The sequence below is a fragment of the Rhipicephalus microplus genome, chromosome X (assembly GCF_043290135.1).
Source record: "Rhipicephalus microplus isolate Deutch F79 chromosome X, USDA_Rmic, whole genome shotgun sequence".
Taxonomy (NCBI): domain Eukaryota; kingdom Metazoa; phylum Arthropoda; class Arachnida; order Ixodida; family Ixodidae; genus Rhipicephalus; species Rhipicephalus microplus.
Genome location: NC_134710.1, coordinates 33,095,118 through 33,117,186, shown reverse-complemented (window position 1 = coordinate 33,117,186; position 22,069 = coordinate 33,095,118). Strand labels below are relative to the sequence as shown.

The 22,069-nt window shown below is 43.5% G+C and overlaps 1 protein-coding gene across 1 annotated transcript; it reads right to left on the bottom strand.

Annotated features, from left to right (window-relative positions):
* Positions 1–17,579: 17,579 nt before the first annotated feature.
* Positions 17,580–21,846, bottom strand: LOC142774991 (uncharacterized). Its single transcript, XM_075876178.1, has 3 exons — positions 21,303–21,846; positions 18,869–18,935; positions 17,580–17,775 (listed from the first exon to the last, which is right to left on the bottom strand). The coding sequence occupies exons 1-3, from the start codon at positions 21,780–21,782 to the stop codon at positions 17,768–17,770; spliced, it is 555 nt and encodes a 184-aa protein (XP_075732293.1). The 5' UTR covers positions 21,783–21,846; the 3' UTR covers positions 17,580–17,767.
* Positions 21,847–22,069: the final 223 nt, after the last annotated feature.

Sequence of the window (22,069 nt, the reverse complement as noted above, 5' to 3'; positions counted from 1 at the left end):
GTCGTCAACCCTAAGAAAGACTCCACCCTCCCACGTTCATTGTAGGCGCCGGCCTAGCCTCTTCGCGGAAAGTGGCGTGCTGGCGCTGCCGGATTCACCCCGCTGACCCCAGCCTAAGTTAGCATAGCATCAGTTCTCATAACTCGGTGGTTGTTAAACCTAACTGCAGCAAATCCACGAGACACGGGTGCGCCGTGAGGCTCAAACGACTTTACAAGGGGTGCTAGTACAGCCCCTCCCCCAGGTGCGCGGGGGACGTGAAAAAAGCCTTGGCTGCTACAGTGATGTTTTGTTCTTATATATCAGCGTCGACTGCGTGCCGATGCATCTAAATGCATCGTATACTGTCGTAGCCAGGGGATGGCATACCAGGCCAATTTTTATCAAGGTGGTGACCCCCCCCCCCCAAAAAAAAACCAAGAAAGGTTTCTGCCTACACTCCCGGCGTCGAAGTCTCAACCATATCGTTTAGAACATGTATAATGCTGTCATAAGTGGCTCCCACGCTCGCAGGAAAACTGAAATCTATCAGTCAAGAAAACTTCGGCAAACAAGCATTTAGGGGAGGGGGGGGGGGGTAAATGAGACAAAATAGGAAAATAGCCAGAATTTATTTTTATTTTCTTGCCATTAAACATCAATACAGAAGCTTTCATTTGTGTACAAGGTATGTGCCACATAAATATTATCATAATACCACTGGTTGAAAGATTATTTATCAAAATAAAGAAAAAATTCACTATATGTTTCATTCTGCCTTAATGCGCGGAGCGAAAAGAGAGGCTGCGTGGGGCAAAACAAGACAGTAAAAAAAAGTTTATTCCTTCTGTTTTTGCGGTAGACAGACTTGACACTCACTACGATGTTGCATGAGTACTATAACGAGCAAGTGATGACCAGGAGACCTGCAACAGCAATAGATTTCTGTTCTGCCTTCACTACGGGCCAAACGTAATAATCCCAAGCACGCCCTACGAAGAAGAGACAGAGAAGATCATCAAGATGAAAACACTGCAGCTTAAATGCACTAAACACGCTATGAACACTTGCATGTCACTCCTAGAGGATACCTTGAAGGTGTCGTACATGGTCAGGAGTGCGAAGCTTCAGAAGCCTAACTCTTGAGCCATTATCAAGCCCCGCCGCGGTGGTCTTGTGGCTTAGGTACTCGGCTGCTAATCCACAGGTCTGCGCGTTAAAGGCCCCAGGTGGTTGAAATTTCTGGAGCCCCCCACAATGGCGTCTCTCATAATCATATATGGTTATCGGACTTTAACCCCCCCCCATATCTATATCTAAGCAATCTTTGAGAGCGCACGCAAGGTGTGACAATTGTTTAGGCGAAGATTCTGGACAAGTGTGAAACTGCAGTGATAACGTTCGACGTACCGATAGTGTAACGCTTCATGTACTATTAAGGCGGTGAGATGCGATGCGTGCCTTACCAACCCACCCGACAATATTGCACGCTACATGTGCAAATCTCACTGACAAAAAACGGACGTTTGCCCAACACCAACAGCAAAAGCAAGAAGCAGCTGCAGATTAAAGAACCCTCTTGAAGGCTACACGTGTGAACCGGTGTGTGCCCGGTGCGGAGAGGCCCATTTCGCAGCGGCATAGCAGTGGACCAGAAAATTTAAGTGGGTCCCCCAAATAGGCAGACCCCACCCATCGCAACGGCGAAACCAACCGCAAATCGACCAGATATGAGAGACGCTGGTTCAGCACGGCCAGTGAGAACGGTACATCGTGAGATGGGACCCCATCGAGGTCCCAGGAAATCCAGGTCCCGATTCAGGTCTGGCGCCCTAGACTGCTGCACCTCCGGGAAAAGTGACCGAGAGCAGGGTCAGGTAAACAAACAGCAGCAGCATCCCGCCAACAGGACGCAAAATAAGAAAGCCAAAAACAAGGTGGCAGCAAAGGCCTCTCTTTCCTTACATCACACAACACAACTCAAACATCTAGAAAACTAGCTAAAGCTAATGCGTTTTTTTTATCCTTGAAAGAGAAAATAGGGAGTGGAGAAAGCAACCAATGCACCAAATGCAAGGATTCATACCAGCCCAAGTGAAACAGAAAGTCAAAAAACGACCGAATCTAGAAGAGGACAGCTTAGTTATCGTTTCAATCTTAAAATCCAGCATACAAAAAGTTACACCCACCATAGTGCAGCGGGTGATGACAGAGCTACATCGAAAAGTAGAAGTGCTCGAGAAGAAAATTTAGGCACAACAACTAGAATGCACGAAAGATCTGCGAAAGCATACCGCAGGCAGCAGCTTAACAGAAAAAGACGAGTAAGTTTACAGTAGGCCAGGACTGTGGGCCTTCGCCCAGGAAACACACAATGCATAATAATCAAACGCCCATTTCAGAAGATTGCGAAACATGGCAATGAAACTGCTGTGGGTCCCGGGGCGAATTGGGAAAATTGCGCTACTAGTGATGGCACAACGAAAGGGAACTAACCTATAATCACAAGGATAATGAAACCTTCAGTACCAATGACAAAAAATGGCAGATTGCTACATTGACGGACAAATCAGTTACAGCCACAAGTCACAAACCTATAGGGGGAATCGACATTTTTCACATAATAACTGAATTCATATACAAAAGTGCCAGCAAAAAGAATGTATTCATAATATTTACAGCTCAACTCCTCATAATAAAAGCAAGATTTCACGAAATGTTTCAGGAGATGGCAAAAACTTCAAAGGGGAGCCATCTAGTGCTTGTTATCGAACTGGGGGTACAACACAACCCAAATCACCAAGGGCAAGATTATTGCGAGACAAACAGAAGCACTGGGCATGACACTATTAAGGGATCCTGTGATTCCAACAAGAACAGGAAATAGTATTTCAGTGGACTCAAGCCAGGATCTCCCCATAATCAAAATTGCTCAATGGCGCAGTGGCCCAACCCGCTTGAAAATCTAGGAAGCGACCATTACGCCATAAGCAACACCCTACGCGCAGGCATATTTTGCAAACACATAGGTACAGCCAAAATAACAGACTGGCGGGTGTATAGAGAATCGCTTAAAAAAGAAATTACTGACATAACTGACTTGGATAAGTGGTGCGTAGTACGTCATTCGAACCCTAAAACATAAACATGCTGTGTCATCAGGACAGAGAAAAGACCTCAAGTTGACCCTCACCGACTACATTTGTGGGATGCACGTAGAAGCTTAACAAAGAAATGGAAGCAACGAAAACACAACCACAATCTCAAAATGAAAATCGAAAGCTTAACACAAGAGACTGAAGATTACGCTAATTAACTTGCGACTACCAACGGGGAACACTTCTGTAGATCATTACAGAAAACACTAGGAGCAGCGAAAACGTGGAGCATCCTTATATCAATGATTGACCAACTCAAAACAAGACGCGAAGGCCTGAAGAACTTGAAGAGATTGTTGCACTCATGCCCAGGTACAAAAAACCAACTTCTCCAGACAGTTCGTACCGAAGGCTTCAGTGACTAAGCCTCGACACCTCCATACCAAGTTGACTACAGCGGCCACCCACACCCAGGAATGGATGAGCTCTTCACGAAAGAAGCGCGAGAAGCGATCGCCAGTATAAAATGAAACACAGTGGCAGAGACGGATCAAGTATGAAATGCCATGATCAGAAACATGAATGATGAATCTATAAAAGCCCTCACGGACTTTATAAATGACTATTGGGTTGAAGGAACGATGTCACGTCAATGGAAAGTCGCTGTTATGATCATTATCCCGAAACCAGGGATGAAAGGCGCGTTGGAAAACTTGTGGCCCATATCTCTTACATAATTTTTAAGAAAGGTGTTCTAACTGTTATTAAACGCTCGATTACAACAACTTTATGTTGTTGTATCGATTACAACTTGATACAACAACTTGAGGAAAACAACTTTATGCCTGACACCATGTTTGACTTCAGGCAACATCTTTCAACACGGGACATTCTCCTGCTTTTAAAATAGGAAGTTTTAAACAACATCTCCAAGGCAGGAGAATACATTGTCATGGCCATTGACATAAAAGGGGCCTCTGGCAACAAAAGTCATAAAGGGGTGGCTTAGCAAAGACCAACTGTGGTCTGAGGTCGTATCTCTAGGTTCGCAGCTTTCTGAACCAAGGAACAGCTGTTATCAAAATAGCAAATGATGAATCCAACGTCATTTATCCTTCAAACAGAGGCACACCACAGGGAGCGGTCATTTTGTCTACACACTTCAACATAGTCATGATTGGACTGGCCAAAAAGCTCCGAGAAATTCCCGACATTCGACAATCTCTATATGCTGATGATATAACACTATGAATAACAAAGGGCAACTTGGTTGAAAAAGAGGAAAAGCTACAGTTGGCAGCCAACATAATAAAAGCATATACAAAAGAAAGATGATTACAAAGTTCGCAGGAGATGTCGGAACTGATACGTCTTGCAAAAGACAAAAAACGAAGTGCAGGTCCTGGACTCAAACTTGAGATCCGCCTTCAGGAGACGGTTATTCCGGAGATGTCGACACTTAGAGTGCTGAAAATTTGGCCACAATCAAAGAAAAGGTGTCTCCACACTTTAAACTTGGTAAAATAAACAACGCAACTAATCTAATGCTAGCCCGTTTGGCTCATAATCGGAGGGGGAGGGAGGAGCAAGACACCCCCAGACTCGTGAAAAGCCTCGTAATCAACAGAGTAATGTACTCGCTTTCTTACCATGCCCTGAATAGGGAGGAACAAGACAATAAATAAATTATAAGGATGACATATAAGACAGGTTTGAGGTTGCCGTGCAACACTCGTAATGAGAAGCTTCTAACCTTCGGCTTCCACAACACATTTGGTGTGCCAGTTGATGCCCAACTCATAGCGCAGAAGACTCGGTTGCGGCAAACACCTGCAGGCAGAGTTCTTCTTCATAGAACATAGAGTCGGCCTTTGAAAGTGTATACACACACAACAAAAAACTAAAGAACTATCCTGCCACATCAGAGATTGTTATTTGGGTATCACACATAACACTAAGCATGGGTCGACATTACACACAGGGTGGAGAAAAGCTCGAGCGACATACACCGACAAAACAACAAGGTTATTGAATACTGTGATATTCACGGATGCTTCGCCATACTGGGCCAACACGTACAAAAATTATAGTAAGAGTTATCACAAAAAGAAGAGGAAATAGCATGGCGTGTGCTTCGTTTTCTCAAGTAATCATCATAGACGCGAAATATTGCCATTGCCTTAGCCAGAAGAGACGCCTTGGAGCGCAACGTTCCGCTCACTATTATCCCGGATTCTTAGGCCACATGTAAAAATTATCAGAAAAGAAAAATTGGTGTCAGTAAACATCCGATACTTACCCACAGTAAGAGAATTATGGCTACGAAATTTTCTTTCCCTATGCCAGCAGTTCCCAACCATAAAGAATTCTTCCTTTCCCTCTTTCTATATCTATTCTGGCATCCCACAAGGATGCATTCTTGGCCCATTACTCCTCTTCATCTACATTAATGACCTCCCATCTAACGTATAATGAAACATCATAATCTTCGCAGATGACTGCTTGCTATCCTCATCTTCATTCTTGCTGACTGCATAGATGAAGTGGTGACTGCACCACTTCATCTCTTCAAGATGATCTCAACGTTATCCTCAAAAGGTGTAACACTTCGCTCATGACCCTAAATACTAGTAAATGTAAAGTTGATTATTTGGACGTAAACAGGTCATTTCTAACTTTACTTACAATATAGAAAGCGACCACCTTTCCCAGGCAACTTCTTACAAATATCTGGGCGTCCTCCTACACCAACACTTTCCTGGCTTGAACACATTCCTGCTGTCTCTGCAAAAGCCTCACATACATTAGGCTATTTGTGTCGAAACCTTCGTCAATGTTCCTCTCGCGTTCGCAAACTGTCCTACCTAACTTTCGTCCACCAATACCTTCAATACGCTTCGTCAGCTTGGTCCCCGTCCACTATATATCAAATCATTATGCTTGAAGCAATTAACGGAGCCACCCGTTTCATTTCCAGCATCCACTGCAATCGTTACAGTGTGACTCATATTAAACTCGATCATTCACTCCACTACGGCGTCTCTCATAATCATATGGTGGTTTTGGGACGTTAAACCCCACATATCAATCAATCAATCGATCATTCACTACAACCATTATATGTTCGTCGTCAACTGTCCTTGCTATATCTGTTTCAGAAGTACGTGCACAGTAACAAAACAACATCGTTACAACTAGAATGGCTCCTCCTGACATCACGCAGGTTGCATAATCATTTCAGCTTCACGCGCATCTTCGATAACCTGAACGCGTTTTAAACATCAGTCCTCTACCGCAAGCCATCCGCATGTGGAATGATGTTCTCGATGATATCACCTCTAATAGTAACCCTAACATGTTTGGACACAAACATCAGATTTTGTATGCGAAGCATTTTTAGCAAACTTCAGTGACTTTGACCCTATCTATCTATCTATCTATCTATCTATCTATCTATCTATCTATCTATCTATCTATCTATCTATCTATCTATCTATCTATCTATCTATCTAGCCGCCTACGACTTTAGCTCTCCTGGCTGTTTCAATGATGGGATCTATACCAAACTTTTTATGACATGACAAGACTGTATGACAAGCATAAATGGCTAGTCATAACATGAAAATCATGACATGTCGATATTTACATGTCACGGTATTGCTGCTCTTGCAGGCGTTTCGTTCATATGACATATTGCAAAACTTGTATGGTATAACTTCACTGCATGGTGAGCATAAGTGGCAGGCCCTAACGTGGGATTCATGACATGCATGTCATGTAGGTCATGACTACATGCCATACGCATATGATGCGCTCGCAGCAGTTTCGCTAGCTACACACATACCAAATTTGGTATTACGTGATGTGAATGGATGACGAAGACAAATGACACGTACAAACATGATAATCATGATATGCGTGTAATGTAAAACATGACTACATGTGCTGCTCTCATAGCGTGCTCTCAACCGTTCCGCTAGCTCCGCATACACCAAATTTAGTATCACGTGACGTAAATAGACGACGGAGGTAAATGACACGTCTAAACCTGATAATTATGACATGAAAGTGATTTACGGCACAATTTACGTCCGCCTTGTAACGTTGTGCTGATTTTAAAGTGGCACGTCAAACATCCTGATTCGTGCTTGTTATGTTATTTTATAATATAATAATTGTTATAATATTAATATATTATTATTATTATTATTATTATTATTATTATTATTATTATTATTATTATTATTATTATTATTATTATTATTATTATTATTATTATTATTATTATACCTTCAGTTCACGTCAAACATTTATATAACGGTGAGAACAAGGAGTAAAAGCCACCAAAATAATCAATCTTGGCGAAGCCACTCTGATTCTTTGGCAATGTCACAGCTGGTTATCACATACGCACAAAATAAAATACAGCGCGAAAGGATCAAATAGGAAAATACAACCATCTGCCTACAACAACAGCATACATTTCGCTAGCACCTGGACTAAGGCGAGTCGGTTGTTACATATTCCAACAAGTGCAGCGTGACCTAGACGAAAACAGGAGACACAAACACCGGACACGGACGAACGTGAACGAAATCAGTTGTAAGTCAGCGCTCGTCCGTGTTTTATGTGTCTTCTTTTTTCGTCTAAGATACGCTGCATTTGTCCGAATACATGTTGCGTATATAGCAGAGAAAAGACCATGGAAAAAAATATATAATATATAAAGCCCCACGACAAATTTTAACTACTACAGAATACTTCTGTCAGACACGACAGCCACGCAGTTACCTATACGTGTTCACTCAGGCCATTCTTGAAGTCATTCTTGAAGTAGCCCTGCAACACTTTCAGCGTGGTCAGACAACGCTGGGGATTGATATTCGAGGGTCCTGAGAACACGTGAGGCACACAATATAGCACACCATGCTTTCATTGAAACATTCGAATATTTTATATTTTCAGCTAGAAATCGTTCCGTGTTATTTATACAAATAATGTCATATATCCCAAAACGACACCACAGACCCGAATTTATTTATTTATTTATTTATTTCGGAATACCTCACAGACCCTTAAAAGGCATAGGGTGAGGGGGGTATACAGTACAATTTAATACATTGAAAAAGAAGATTTTCACAGAGTACAATTACAGGGCAGTGTAATAAAATAACTTGGAATAAAATAACAAGTAGAAAAGAGATTAACAAATAACTATACGTGCAATTGAGAAAAAAAGATTATTTGCGCACGACATAGTGAGTATTGCGTGGGAGTAATATGATACGAAGTACAGCCACAATACACATTATAACAGCCACCATACAACTGCGTCATTGTAAAAAAACAAAAAAATGTGTGACAAAGGTATGAAAAGACACACGCCATCAGTTTTAAAAGCGCCCTTACAATAGATTATCAAAAAAAAGTTCTACAAATAAAAAACGAAGAATGGTAAGCCAAGTGTGTGGGAAAATGTTTGTTCAACTGAAGACAAAAGGCGTCATGGTCTCTAAGTGAAGCAATGTTGTCTGGTAAGCTGTTCTAGAGATGAACAGCGCGAGGTAGTGCGGAAAAATTAAATGATTGCGTCGCACCATATAGGTGGGCGTAACTGAGAGTGTTGTGCAATCTACGCGATGTATAGACTTGATGATTCAAATAGGGTAGTGATAAGGCGTCAAGGTGAAGGACCTTATGGAGCAATGACAGCAATGCAATAATACGGCGGGTACTTCAGGACGGTAATGATAGTTTACTTTTTATTTGCGTGATACTAGACAGGTTACTATAGTTGTGAGCAATGAAAAGGCTTGCCCTATTCTGAATGATTTCTAATTCTTCGATAAAGTATTTCTGATGTGGTGACCGAAAGGGGACGCATACTCATGCTGCGGTCGCACAAAAGTTAGATATATAAGTTTTCACAAGGGGAAGGGTGCACTGCGCATGTTTCGACGCAAGAGTCCTAATGATTTGGATGCACTGGCACATATGCAAGCAATGTGCTCTGCCCATGATAGATTAGGTGTAAGGTGCACGCCTAGATACTTATGGATCACGGTTGGCGATATGACAGTACTGTTGATGTTATAAGAAAACTGTGAATTAACAGGTTTGCGGGTGAAAGACATAATTTTACACTTCAACACGTTTTGCATATTGGCTGATTCGAGCACAATGAGCTGCATGCATATTTGGTGTGATTGCCACGGGAGGCCACACTACGCGTTCTCTCGCGATCACACTGTAAGTAAGCCGTGCGTTCTAAGAAAACATGAATAGACAGCCCTCAAGGTCGTGAGGCGAGCATGACGCAATTTACTTCTCCCGTGCCACCCCGGCCTGCTTATAGTCTAGCGCGCTCGTCGGGACGAGGGAAGAGAGAAAGCAATTACAACCTGTCAAAAATCACTACAACCCCACTCTTACTTGACGGATTATAAAAGCTGTCGATTGGTGAGGCAATGAACTCTCTTCATGAACGTGTTCGATAGCCATGTGTGTTGCAGAGCTCCCTTAAAAAAGCATTGAAGAACTTTTACTGCCTTGTGGGCCAGTAGAAGACCGACAAAGACTGGCTGCCCAGTCATCTCAAGGCAAAAAAACTGCTATTTGAAACCGTGGCAGGAACAGCGCGTTGATTGATTTGTGGGGTTTAACGTCCCAAAACCACCATATGATTATGAGAGACGCCGTAGTGGAGGACTCCGGAAATTTTGACCACCTGGGGTTCTTTAACGTGCACCCAAATCTGAGCACATGGGCCTACAACATTTCCGCCTCCATAGGAAATGCAGCCGCCGCAGCCGGGAATTGAACCTTCGACCTGCGGGTCAGCAGCCGAGTACCTTAGCCACTAGACCACCGCGGTGGGGCAGGAACAGCACGTATTGATGAAGATGAACAGTCACAAAAATAGAAACACAGGCGCTGACAAACAACCTTGGTATGAACAACTAACTCGTTTGAAATGGGCTGTCATTGGGACTCAAATCAAGCTGGATAGTTGCAAAATAAACAATCCTGGTTTTCTTCACTGCCACTAATACCGCATGTCTGACTGTTGGTAATTACATTTAGTGCACAGTTGTCTATCACAAAATCAAACTGCAAAGCGGAAGCCGACAGACTATACCGATGCTTCCCGTCGATGAAGTTCTATGGTGCAAGTCGGCGTTGCACTGCCTTACAGCTGTGTTATTTATACAGCTAGCCTCGGTGGTCACGCGTTTGCCATAAATGAATCATTTTCCTAATGACTGGAGGTAGGTAAGCCGAGTTGACAAGCAAGACATATTTTGTCTCGATCTGCTGAAAGCCTGACGGAGAGCAGATTCTTTTATCCATTGACACGTGGCTGCTGGCACCTACGCACTCTGTCCGCCGTCGGCACTTGCGTACCTCAAAGCCGGAACCATGGTTTCGCAAGACTCTGTCCCCCTCTTATGTGTGCACGACCGCACATCGTTATCAAAAGTTATAAACTGGCCGTCTGTTCTTACCCAATGTAGTACACACAAGCTTGTCCCGTCGGCTCCTTTCGTGTGTCCGTTTTTGGGTATTCTGTTCGTGCTTGCAGCAAATATGGAAGCTAAGTGGCCCTAATTGCGGGAATTTCAGAGTTTTACCTTTCTGCATACGATTAGACTAAGAATTAGGGGTCTGCGAATATTATAGTATTCATGAAGCATGCATGCAGTATTTATGTGGAATAACGAACAATATGATATTGTTCTATTCGACTCGGTACTCGAATTAAATAGGACATACAAGAACAACCGAAAATTCTTCGAATAAGAAGCACCAATAGAAAAAAACCTGAGAGGAAGAAAACGTTAGAACAGAGAGGCGTAACATTGCTTGTTTTAATTGTAGGATTATCAAGATGCACGCAGCCCAAGGTTTGACGGGGCTATCGACGCTAGATGATAGCAAAGGGAAAGTGTTTGTGGTTAAAACTACGATGTTGCCGAAGCGACTGAGTAACCTCTACACAATATTCATCGTGGAATTCGTGATGATGACTCACGATTCACGAGCATTGTTTATTATGAGTTTCATTTAAATTTTGCTCACAAAGTGTCACGCTGCGTAATGTTGTCGCTTCTGTATTTTAAAATGTTGTCACGTAATATTTTTAAGGCTATATTTGCTGCTTTATACGAGCTCGCGTCAGTTTGCATCCTTGTGGTATTTTTTTGGTTAGAAGTAATTGTTTTCTTCTTTAATAAGGCTTGCGAATATTTTCCTCTCATTTAAATTCATGTGATTCTGTGAGTTGTTTCAAAAATGCTTAGATAACCGTTGCAGGACTAATTTCACAATGGTTGCCTTACTACACATTCAAAAACTATTTGTACAGTATTCGGTTCGTATTCATCGCTATCAGATACGTATTTAATTTGGTTCGGTTCTAAAATTCACTATTCGCAAAGTCCTACAAAAGATCAGGTATTCTAAATGGGCGTGTACAGTGTGTCACACATCATTTTAGTTTTCTAGGGCGTATGATAAACACCAGTAAACATCGGTAGATTATCGTTCAAAGTAGGTGCTGCTAAAGCTCGACGTTTATAATTGGTGCAGAATTTCCCGCCCTGAATTTGCTCATTTAAGGATCGTACAGTTAACAAAATGAGCGCTAAAACATAGCGCATGTATGTTTGCATACGTGTAGGCCTAAGATTTTCATAAAACTGTTTATAATATTTGCATTTTCATTATTCCGCACTGTAAAGATCATTTTAAAGATATTACAAATATGGCTGTAGAGGAGATGGTATGGTACGGATATTGTACATAATCTTCCTCAGTTTCATCTTCATACTACTTGCACACTTTTTGTTTTTAGTCAAATCACCTTTATGATTCTACTCTATGTGTGCTTTTATAGAAGCTTATATTTTTCGGAGTTTATTTTTGTTGTTGTTCTAGTTTTGCTAGAAACGCATAATGTGTTTAAAAAGGGAGTGAGAGGCGCTTTAAGAGTGTTTTTTGGTTCTCCTCCGGCTTTTCCTTCAGTTTGTTCTCTCTCTCACATGGTTACTGCGTTGGCGAGTCAAGATTGCGAAAGCCCGTGCTATAGACCATCATGTCTTTCCTAAAGCTACGAGGCATCGCACTATCCCAAATATGTTTCCATGGCCGCAAGGGAGCAGTATTAACAACGAGCAAGCTGAAGCTGATTACTAACTTTGCGTGTCAGTACAGATGGCAGAGAGTGTAATTAGGGTATCAGATTAGTACTCTGTTTCTCGCACCACTTATAACCAGCCGTAGTAGCCGGCGAGCCGTGATGTTTGAAGGTAAATACATACCATTCACTTCATCGACTCGGCTCGAAACAGGCAGAAATAGAGAGAGAGAGAGAGAGAAACAGGAAAAGTGAGCAGAGTTTACACGGACGCCTTTCTTTGGCACAACTTATAAAATAATTCGCTGACTTCGCTTCAACCGGCTTTGCCGCACCGACTACTTGGTCGTAAATTGACGCTGGTCTTAAAACCTGAGCAGTAAAAATATGGTGCTCGACACGACGGCACTCATAAAGGGCGTATACTTATGAGCGCAAAAATGCTTGCACGGAGGTCTTGTGCCGCCTCGCCTCAAACAGGGAAAGCGGGATTAAATTTCAAGTCCCACGTTTATAGTATAATACACGGCAACTCTAAGAGTTCCTCGACACGCGACCCTCTCCCTAATGCAATGATCTATCTACGGCCGTAAAAGCAGCGAGCTGGTCACGTCGCTTTCGAAGGACCGCTGCTGTGCCCGCAGCTGTTCCAGGAAGAATGGATGAGAGAGAATTTGTTTATCCAGGGCACTGAGGGCGAAGCGCGGAGCTGCGTTGGCGAGATATGGCCAAGCCGTGTCTCCATTAGCCATATGACGCACCCTAGCGTTCGGTCGCTGCTTAGAGGCAGACTTCGGTAGCTCTATATGGGTGGCTGCACGCAATTACCAGCCTTGTGTTATACAAAATGACTTCGCTTGGCTCCACCTAGTCAGCACGATATTGAGAGTATATATGTGTTGGGGTAGGTTATTGTGCCATATTGTATGCAGCATATAGCGCTGTCGTTAAGTGCGAAGTCTTGTAGAACAGGAAGGAGCATTTCATCTTTGAGGAACGCAACGCCGCTAGTCTACTTAAAAGCCGCGCAGAACGGGACACAAACATTTCCTATTTGCAATATTTGAACATGATGCGAGTCATTTCTGCGAGGATGAGCGATGCCATGTGAGGTGCGCTGCCAGTGTATATTTCTTTGATGACTGTACAAACGATGTCTTTGACACGTATATGCTCAGTTTCTTCGATGTGACACGCTACTAAGTAGCTGTTTGAAAGAAGTTCTCCATTTGCCAATAGCCACCTAAGACAAGCTTATCCATTAGCCTCCTAAGACTAGACAAGAGTCAGAGCAATAATGGCGCACCTGCAAGCAACGAAAGAGACAGGAGTGGCAATGTAGGGTTCTAGATTATAGACTAGCCTCGGGTTTGTTACCCTACGTTCTAAGAGAATATTGAGGGCGAAGCCCCTTAAGGCTTCACAATGTCCGTGAAGCGCCCTCCGGCGTTTACAGCAGATGTAGCGCAGGTGCATGTAAACAAGCTGAATCATCTGTGAACACAGCGCGCATATCAAGAGGCTGTTAACCAGAACAAATAAGAGGCCACAACATCGTAAAAACGCCGACACTTAACAATCCATCAATCAAAGCATATAAGAGAACAAGATGTCAACAAAAACAAAAAAAAAGCTGTTAACCCGAACAGCATAAAAGGCCTTGATTCATGACAAATGCCGACTGATTCGCCCGACCACCAGCGTTCACTTCGCGGATATGCGTGGCTTCTTTGTCAACAAAATGCCAACATACCAAACGTCACGATTACCTTACTCTTTACTTTTATTTTCCGGCTACACAGAATGCGCGACAAACACTAATTAAAAGCCGGTTAGAAAAAGCTCGCAACTGCCTTTGTTTAGTCCATCTCTATGCTTTTTTTAATAGTAGTACGCTTTGTATGTCTAGTCTACGGAGTCGTGTTGCTTCCACAGAGCTGAAAAAAAAAATGACATATACGACGTGTCCGCTTTGCTTTAACGTGATAGCGTTAGAGAGTTCGCGTCGCAGAAAACCCGCCGCCGGCGTCGGCCCTGTTGGTTGTGAGTGAAAAATCGTCTGTGCGTCTGTGACCAAAAAATTAAGTTATCAAGATAGCCGCGGGAGGCCGCCACTTGTCCACGCGTGCGCGCGCGATCACACTGCAAAAGCCCCGCGTTCGCAGAAAAAAAAAGTGCTCAAGGTGACGAGGCGCGGTAGTTTCTTTGCCCTGCCACCCTTCCCTGATTAGCTTCCAGCGCTTTCGTCGGGACGAGAGAAGAGATAATGCAATTGCAGCATGCGACAAACCTTTGTAACTCCACTCGCACTGGATGGATACTTAAAATTTTTTCGGCGTTGAATTTGTGAGGCAATAAGCTCCTCCAGAAAATGCATTCCATGGTTGCTTAAAAAAGTGTTTCACGGCCCCTTTAACGCCTTTTGTTTGGCAGGTGTCACGAAGAAACGGAGCCCATTCGGCAATAATATAGTGCACGCTGGTCCACTCTTTTGTGTGCGTGTTTGTATGCGTGCGTTTGTGTAACAAAGCATATTATTAAGCATGCACTTAGTGGTTGAAGAGTGCACTAGGGGCTGCATTTCGCTATCGCGTTCAGCTCTAAAAAGGCGTAGCTTAAGGGTCCCCCAATTGTTTTTATGCGACTGCTCCAATGGTGCTACAGAACATCCGTTTTACTGTATTGAGTCCGGCCTCATCTGTTTTTTTCCTCAGCTATGGCGCAGTTTATTATTTCCGGAATGCCTCAGACTTGTGCTTCTTTTCCCGCTTTTTTTTTAATTTCGTAACAACTAAGTACGTTAAGAAATTTTCTCGAATTATAGTTTTTTAAGCGTCTGAGGTACCGTAACAATTTTCCTTTTTGGTACCCGCGGACGAACGAACAACGTAAGCAGAAAGAGCCTTTACTGATATACAGGGGTGGGCGGTCGTTCTAGCTACCATATCTACAGTGCAAAAATTTAAAAAAAAATGTTTCAAGCCTTGGATGTTTCAAGCCTTCGGTGGCTTTGTGAAAGCCACCCAAGGCTTGAAACAGCAAAACTGCATGATTCTGTTAATTGATATGGTTGCTTTTAGGTTCCTTCAAGACCATAGCTAGGTATATATAATGCAGGTGGTTTCTAGGTTTTTTAAGGTTATTACTAGGCTTTAGATATGAGGCGTTAGGTTGTTTCTGAGTTGATTCCCAGCGGAGAGAGGTTGTATTTAAACTATACAGACAGTCACAGACATCACTCCCAGCATCATACACAGCTTACACTGAATACAATCGTTATCACCGCTCATAGATTTACGGTCGCGTCGTCGTTGGCGTGGGCTTTCCAAAGCTTCGAGGTCTTCTCACGGTCGCTGTTGCATTTCTTGTTTCCTAAAGTACTCTGTCGCTGTGTGTACGCTATACTTAAGGTTTACGACTCGCCTACGTAGCATCCCCGTGATTGGTCAACCTAACCAGTGCATGCATCATTTTTAGTGGACCAGCGGCTAGCAATGGGATTTACCCAATTTTAGTGGCACACACGCGCATATAGTGATAATTTTCTGGAAGGCCGCACAATGTAACACACCTGATAATAAGTTTTTGCGATCGACTCACAAGAAATGTTTTGCTAAACAGCTTCACTAGTAATAAGAATCATCATCATTATTATCATCAGTCTGACTACGCCAACCACAGGACAAAGGCCTCTCTATGATCCGCCAATCACCGCGGTCTTGTGCTGTTCGTTGCCACTTTTTAGCTGCACACTTTTTAAATCTCATCGGCCTAGCTAACTTTCTGTCTCTCTTTTGTGCGTTTGCCTTCTCTGGAAGTCCAGTCTGTTACCTTTAGTGACCAGTGGTTATCTTGCTTACGTGCTACGTGCCTGGCTTATGACCATTTCTCTCTTTTCTTGATTGATTGATATGTGGGGTTTGACGTCCTAAAACCACCAGAAGATAATTAGAGACGCCGTAGTGGAGGAGTGGAGGACTCCAGAAATTTCAACCACCTTGGGTTCCTTTATCATAATCGTCGTCATCATCATCATCATCATCATCATCATCATCATCATCAGCCTGACTACGTCCATTGCAGGACAGAGGCCTCTCTCTCCCATGATCCGCCAGTCAACGTGGTCCTATGCTTGCTGCTGCCGATTTACAGCCGCAAACTTGCTAATCCCATCCGCCCACTTAACTTTCTGTCTCCCCCTAACCCGCTTGCCTTCTCTAGCAATCCAGTTAGTTACCCTTAATGACCAGCGGTTTTTCTATCTACGAACTACATGCCCGCCCCATGTCCATTTCCTCTTCTTGATTTCAAGTATGGTATCCTTAACCCCTGTTTGTTCCCTGATCCAGGGTGCCCTCTTCTTGTCCCTTAATGTTACACCTACCATTTTCCTTTCCATCGATCGCTGCGTCATCCTCAATTCAAGCAGAAGCCTCTTCATAACCGTCCGGGTTTCTGCTTCATATGTAAGTACCGGCAAGATGCAGCTGTTAAATGCATCCCTCATGAGATATAGTGGCAACCTATCAGTCATGATTTGAGAGTGCTTGTCGAACCCCATTCTTATTCTTCTAGTTACTTCATACTCGTTGTTTGGCTCCGCAGTTATTACCTGTCCTAAGCAGACGTATTCTTTTACAACTTCAAGTGTACTCTTGCCTATCTCGAAGCGCTGTTCTCCTTTGATGTTATTGTACATTATTTTCTTTTTCTACAGCTTAATTTTAAGATCCACGTTTTTCCTCTCTTTGTCGAATTCAGTAATCATGAGTTGCAATTCATCCCCTGAGTTACTTATCAAAGCAATGTCATACGCGAAGCGCAGGTTAGCTCTGCCGTGGTATAGTAGTTAAAGTACTCGGCTGCTGACCCTCAAGTCGCGGGATTGAATCCCGGTTGCGGCGGCTGCATTTTCTATGGAGGCAAAAATGCTGTAGGCCCGGGTGCTCTGATTTGGGTGAACGTTAAAGAAGCCCAGATGGTCGAAATTTCCGGAGCCCTCAACTAAGGCGTTTCTCATAATCATATGGTGGTTTTGGGACGTTAAAATTCCCATATCAATCAATCAAGCACAAGTTGCTAAAGTACTTTTCATTAACTTTTAGCCCTGATGAATCCCATTCTAGGCCTCTGAAAACCTCCTCTAGGAACGCGGTGAATAGCATTGGGTAGTTAGTATTCCCTTGTATTACACCCTTCTTGATTTGTAGTATTTATTTATTATTTATTTATTAAAGGTACTTTCAAGGCCCGAAGGCACTACAGAAAGGAGTGGTTTGAACAATCGTAAGTGCAGTTAAAAAGTTAAAAAAAAAAAAAAAAACAGAAAACAGGAAAAAAAAAGAAAAATTCTACAGGGCATCATGTATGGCGAGCTTGAAGTCTTTTTGGTCCGTTATACAGGCGATGGAGGCGGGAAGGTGGTTCCAGGCGGCGCTTGTCCTTGGCACGAATGAATCATTATATAGTCTGGTGCGACAGGATGGTAGGCCCACCTTAAAGCGATGATCCATCCTTGGTGATATGAAGCGAGGTGGATGAAACAGGGCGTCCTTCAAATGGCTGTTATAATGATAGATTTTGTGAAAAAGGTTAAGGCGAGACAATGTGCGGCGCAATGAAAGATCAGGCAAGTTTAGGGTGCTCTTCATGGATGTGACACTGGAATGACGTGAATAATTCGATAAAATGAAACGTGCTGCGCGATTCTGAGTGGTTTCGAGAGATTGAATGAGAATGGCATGAGTTGGGTCCCATATGGCGCATGCGTACTCTAATTTTGGTCTGACCAATGTTTTATACAGTGTTAACTTGAGTGACGATGGCGCAGAGGAAAAGTTACGGCGCAGATAACCAAGCATGCGGTTAGCGTTGTTAATCACATATTCTGTGTGTTTATTCCAGGAAAGATTAGAAGATATGTGAACACCAAGGTATTTGTAATTGTCAACAGATGGTAATGGAATGTTATTGAGGGAATAAGTACGCGGACAGTGGGTGGTAGTGCGACGTGAAACTTGCATGCTCTTGCATTTAGATATGTTAAGTGTCATGAACCATGTGTTACACCATGCGAATATGCTATCTAGGTCGCGTTGAAGGTTAAGGTGATCGACATGACTGGTTATTTTCTGGTAGAGGACGCAGTCGTCTGCAAAGAGTCGGACAGTAGAAGAAGAAACACAAGAAGGAAGATCATTAATGTAAATTAAGAAAAGGAGTGGCCCTAAAACGGACCCTTGCGGTACACCAGATGATACTGCGGAATTAGGTGAACAAAAATTATTAGCTGTCACGTACTGGCTGCGGTTAGAGAGGAATTCTTTAATCCATGTAAGTACATTGGGGTCGATGTTAAGCTGAGTAAGTTTGAAAATGATTAGTGCGTGTGAAACGGAGTCAAATGCTTTAGCGAAATCTAAGTATATGCAGTCAGTATCAAATTCAAGATCTGCGTTAATAAACAAGTCGTTAGTAAAACACAGCAACTGTGTTTCGCATGAAACTGTCTTACGGAAGCCATGCTGATAAATGCTAAAGAAGGAATTAGATTCAAGGAATTCAATGAGGTGCGAGTATATGACATGCTCTAAGATTTTCACTGGAATGGATGTTAACGATATGGGACGGTAGTTATTGGGGGAATGTACATCACCAGATTTATGCACAGGGACCACCTTCCCAGTCTTCCAGTCAGATGGCAGTGTGGACGTCTGTAATGACTGTTCAAAAAGTTTTGACAATATTAAAGAAGAATAGACTTGAGTACACTTCAACATTTTTGACGAAATGCAATCTGGACCAGCTGATGATGACACTGTCAAGTTTCCAACAAGTTTTTCGACACCAACTGCATCAATGATAATAGGGTCCATTGGCAAGAAATCGGTGCTTGTTAACTGTGGAAATATAGTTGGGATGCTGTTCTGAAAGTGTGCAGCAAATACATTACTCAGAACGTTGCAGCACTCGCTAAGAGCGACTGGGACATCAGACTGTATTAATTGGATATGTCGCGTTGTAGTTCCGCTAATGATGCTCCAAAACTTACGTGGATTAGAGCGCAGCAGCGAAGGAAGAGTTTCATCGAAAAATACTTTTTTGGCTTTCGAAAGCGCAGTACAGAATTCTCTGTTAAATGTCTGATAAAAAGACCAATGGTCTGTTCTGGCTGTTGATTTGGCGCGTCTGAATAGCCGCTTCTTTTTATTGCGCATGCGTTTCAACGTGTTATTGAACCACGGAGAACGAGGATTCGATGAAACTTTTCTCTTAGGTACAAATCGGTCAATTAGGGCTAGCAGTTTGTTCTTATAGTCTAGCCAGTTCTGTTCAACAGATCGCTGCTCAAAACCAGCAAAGAATAGGTCAACAAAAGATTGTAACTCTGTATTCATTCCACGAAAGTCCGCTTTGCTATAGTCTTGGATAATTTTTGTTCTTTTCTTGATGGAAACCCGTGCTTTTATTGTGAAGTGGATTATGCAATGGTCGCTAATTCCCGGTAGATGAGTGAAGGGTGAAGCTAGGTCAGGTGTACTGGTAAGTACTAGATCTAATACGCTAGCGGAAGTGGGAGTAACGCGAGTAGGAAAGTCAACAAGCTGGGTAAAGTTGAAGTCGTGACAAAAATTCAAAAATTCCCTACTTTCACCTGAGTTGTGCTTTAAGGTAACCGGGTCTCTTTCCCACATGATGTCGGGAAAGTTGAAATCGCCAAGAATGAACAAAGGTGATCTCGGGTATCTGACGAACAGCTGATTGACAACATCATGCAAGTCATTGCAAAAGGATGATGATGCAGTTGGTGATCGATAGCAAATACAAAATATTATTTCGCGAGAATCAATGAGCACGCGGACACAAACAAGTTCAAGTGAAGACATAACAGGAATAATATGAGAGGCAAGATTATCGGCAACCGCCAGCAGAACACCCCCACCAGACCGGTAATCGCGGTCGCATCGGTAAAATTTGTAGTGCTTCTCACAATCCAATATTTCTTCATTTCTTACTTTTGTAGAAAGCCAAGTCTCTGTCAGACCAACAATATCAGCGGAACAGGAATCAATAGCAGAAGACAGTTCGACGCGTTTATTCAGGACGCTGCGCACATTAGAAAAGAAAAAAGAAGCGTTTCCTGCGCAGCAACGAGACGGGCGTAGCTATGAGGTGCTAGAAGTGTCAGCACGTGCAGGTAGAGAGGGTTCTTTGTCCTTAGCTTGGGGTGAATTGATTTCGCGAACGCTGTCGCTTTCTGCGCAGTAAACGTAAGTTTTCTTGTTCATGACCAGTTTGTTAACGCGTAGCAAATACGGTTGCCCGGCTGCCTTAGCAAATTCCATTAATTTCTTCCTTGAATTTCGCGTGCTTTTGCAAAAATCTTCGCTAGCTGATACACCAGTTCCTTTGAATTTTTGTCTCTGCATCAGGATAGCATCTCTAACCTTAAATGACGAAAATTTGACGATAATTGGCCGAGCTTTTTTAGCGGCGTAACTTCCTAACCTATGTGCTCGGGAAACTTCGGAGTCAGAAATGTGCATGTCAAGGTGTCGGGAGAGTAGATCACGAACATGGCCTTCAGACTGAGCCCACGTCTCATTAGGGCTGTCCGATATACCAAAAAACAATACGTTCTCTCGTCTGGACCTGTCTTCAAGATCGTCCAGTCGGGCACTGAGTGTCTGGCCTTGCACCTTGACAGTTTCAGCGATTAGACGTGGCACATCACTGACTACTGCAGAACCGTCGCATGACTCGACGAAAGCTTCCACCGCCGACAACCTTTCCGTTAAATCAGCAACAGTTTGCGCTAATGCCTCCTGTTTAGTCTTTAGGTCGGCAAGAGCTTCCATTAGCTCATCGTGACGGTGATCACCTTTTTCAGATAGCTTAGCGATCGCGTCTAGTATTTCTTTATTAGTATTTGCAGGGCCAGGGTTTAGTTCAACGTCTCCACAACATAGTAGAAGCTTTGTGACATGCACGCATTCGCACACACATTCAAATATGACACTTGGGCACGGTAGGAGCAGCAGACAGACGTTACTGGTTCGCTTACAGTAGAGAGAAGGAGGTTTACTGACCTGCACAAAAAGCAAAATCGGATTTCTGAGCGACCGCATCGTTGCCGCTCCACCGTGCCCACTGAAGGAACAGGAGAATTCCGTGGTCTTTATATGCTCTTGCGTCGCTGCAGTCGCCCGCAGTGTTGTGGACCAGGTGACGATGGAAAGGATGCCACCGTCAGATAGTGGCAGATGACGCAGGGGCGTGTTCATCCAGATCGGGGCCGCCAGCAACACCGGTGAAGAGTAGTTGGCACGCGCTGGATTCGCACGCGATGGTAATGTTCCAAACCAGGCGACTAACTGCACAAAAAGCAAAATCGGATTTCTGAGCGACCGCATCGTTGCCGCTCCACCGTGCCCACTGAAGGAACAGGAGAATTCCGTGGTCTTTATATGCTCTTGCGTCGCTGCAGTCGCCCGCAGTGTTGTGGACCAGGTGACGATGGAAAGGATGCCACCGTCAGATAGTGGCAGATGACGCAGGGGCGTGTTCATCCAGATCGGGGCCGCCAGCAACACCGGTGAAGAGTAGTTGGCACGCGCTGGATTCGCACGCGATGGTAATGTCCCAAACCAGGCGACTAACTGCACAAAAAGCAAAATCGGATTTCTGAGCGACCGCATCGTTGCCGCTCCACCGTGCCCACTCGTATATCGGTTTCTTTAAGCAGGACTATGGTAGCAGTTGGGCCTATGTAGATTTCTTTTATTTTATATATGCTTTGTCGACGCACTGATTCCGCAGTGTCTTCAAGAGTGCTTATTTATCTATTGAATCAAAT

What these genes read in the sequence shown, in the direction of transcription:
- LOC142774991 (XM_075876178.1), bottom strand. Translation starts at nt 21,782, where the DNA reads ATGAACACGCCCCTGCGTCATCTGCCACTATCTGACGGTGGCATCCTT. An exon ending in CGATTTTGCTTTTTGTGCAG is followed by an intron (nt 18,936 to 21,302) that starts GTCAGTAAACCT and finishes CTTTTTGAACAG; the next exon opens with TCATTACAGACGTCCACACT.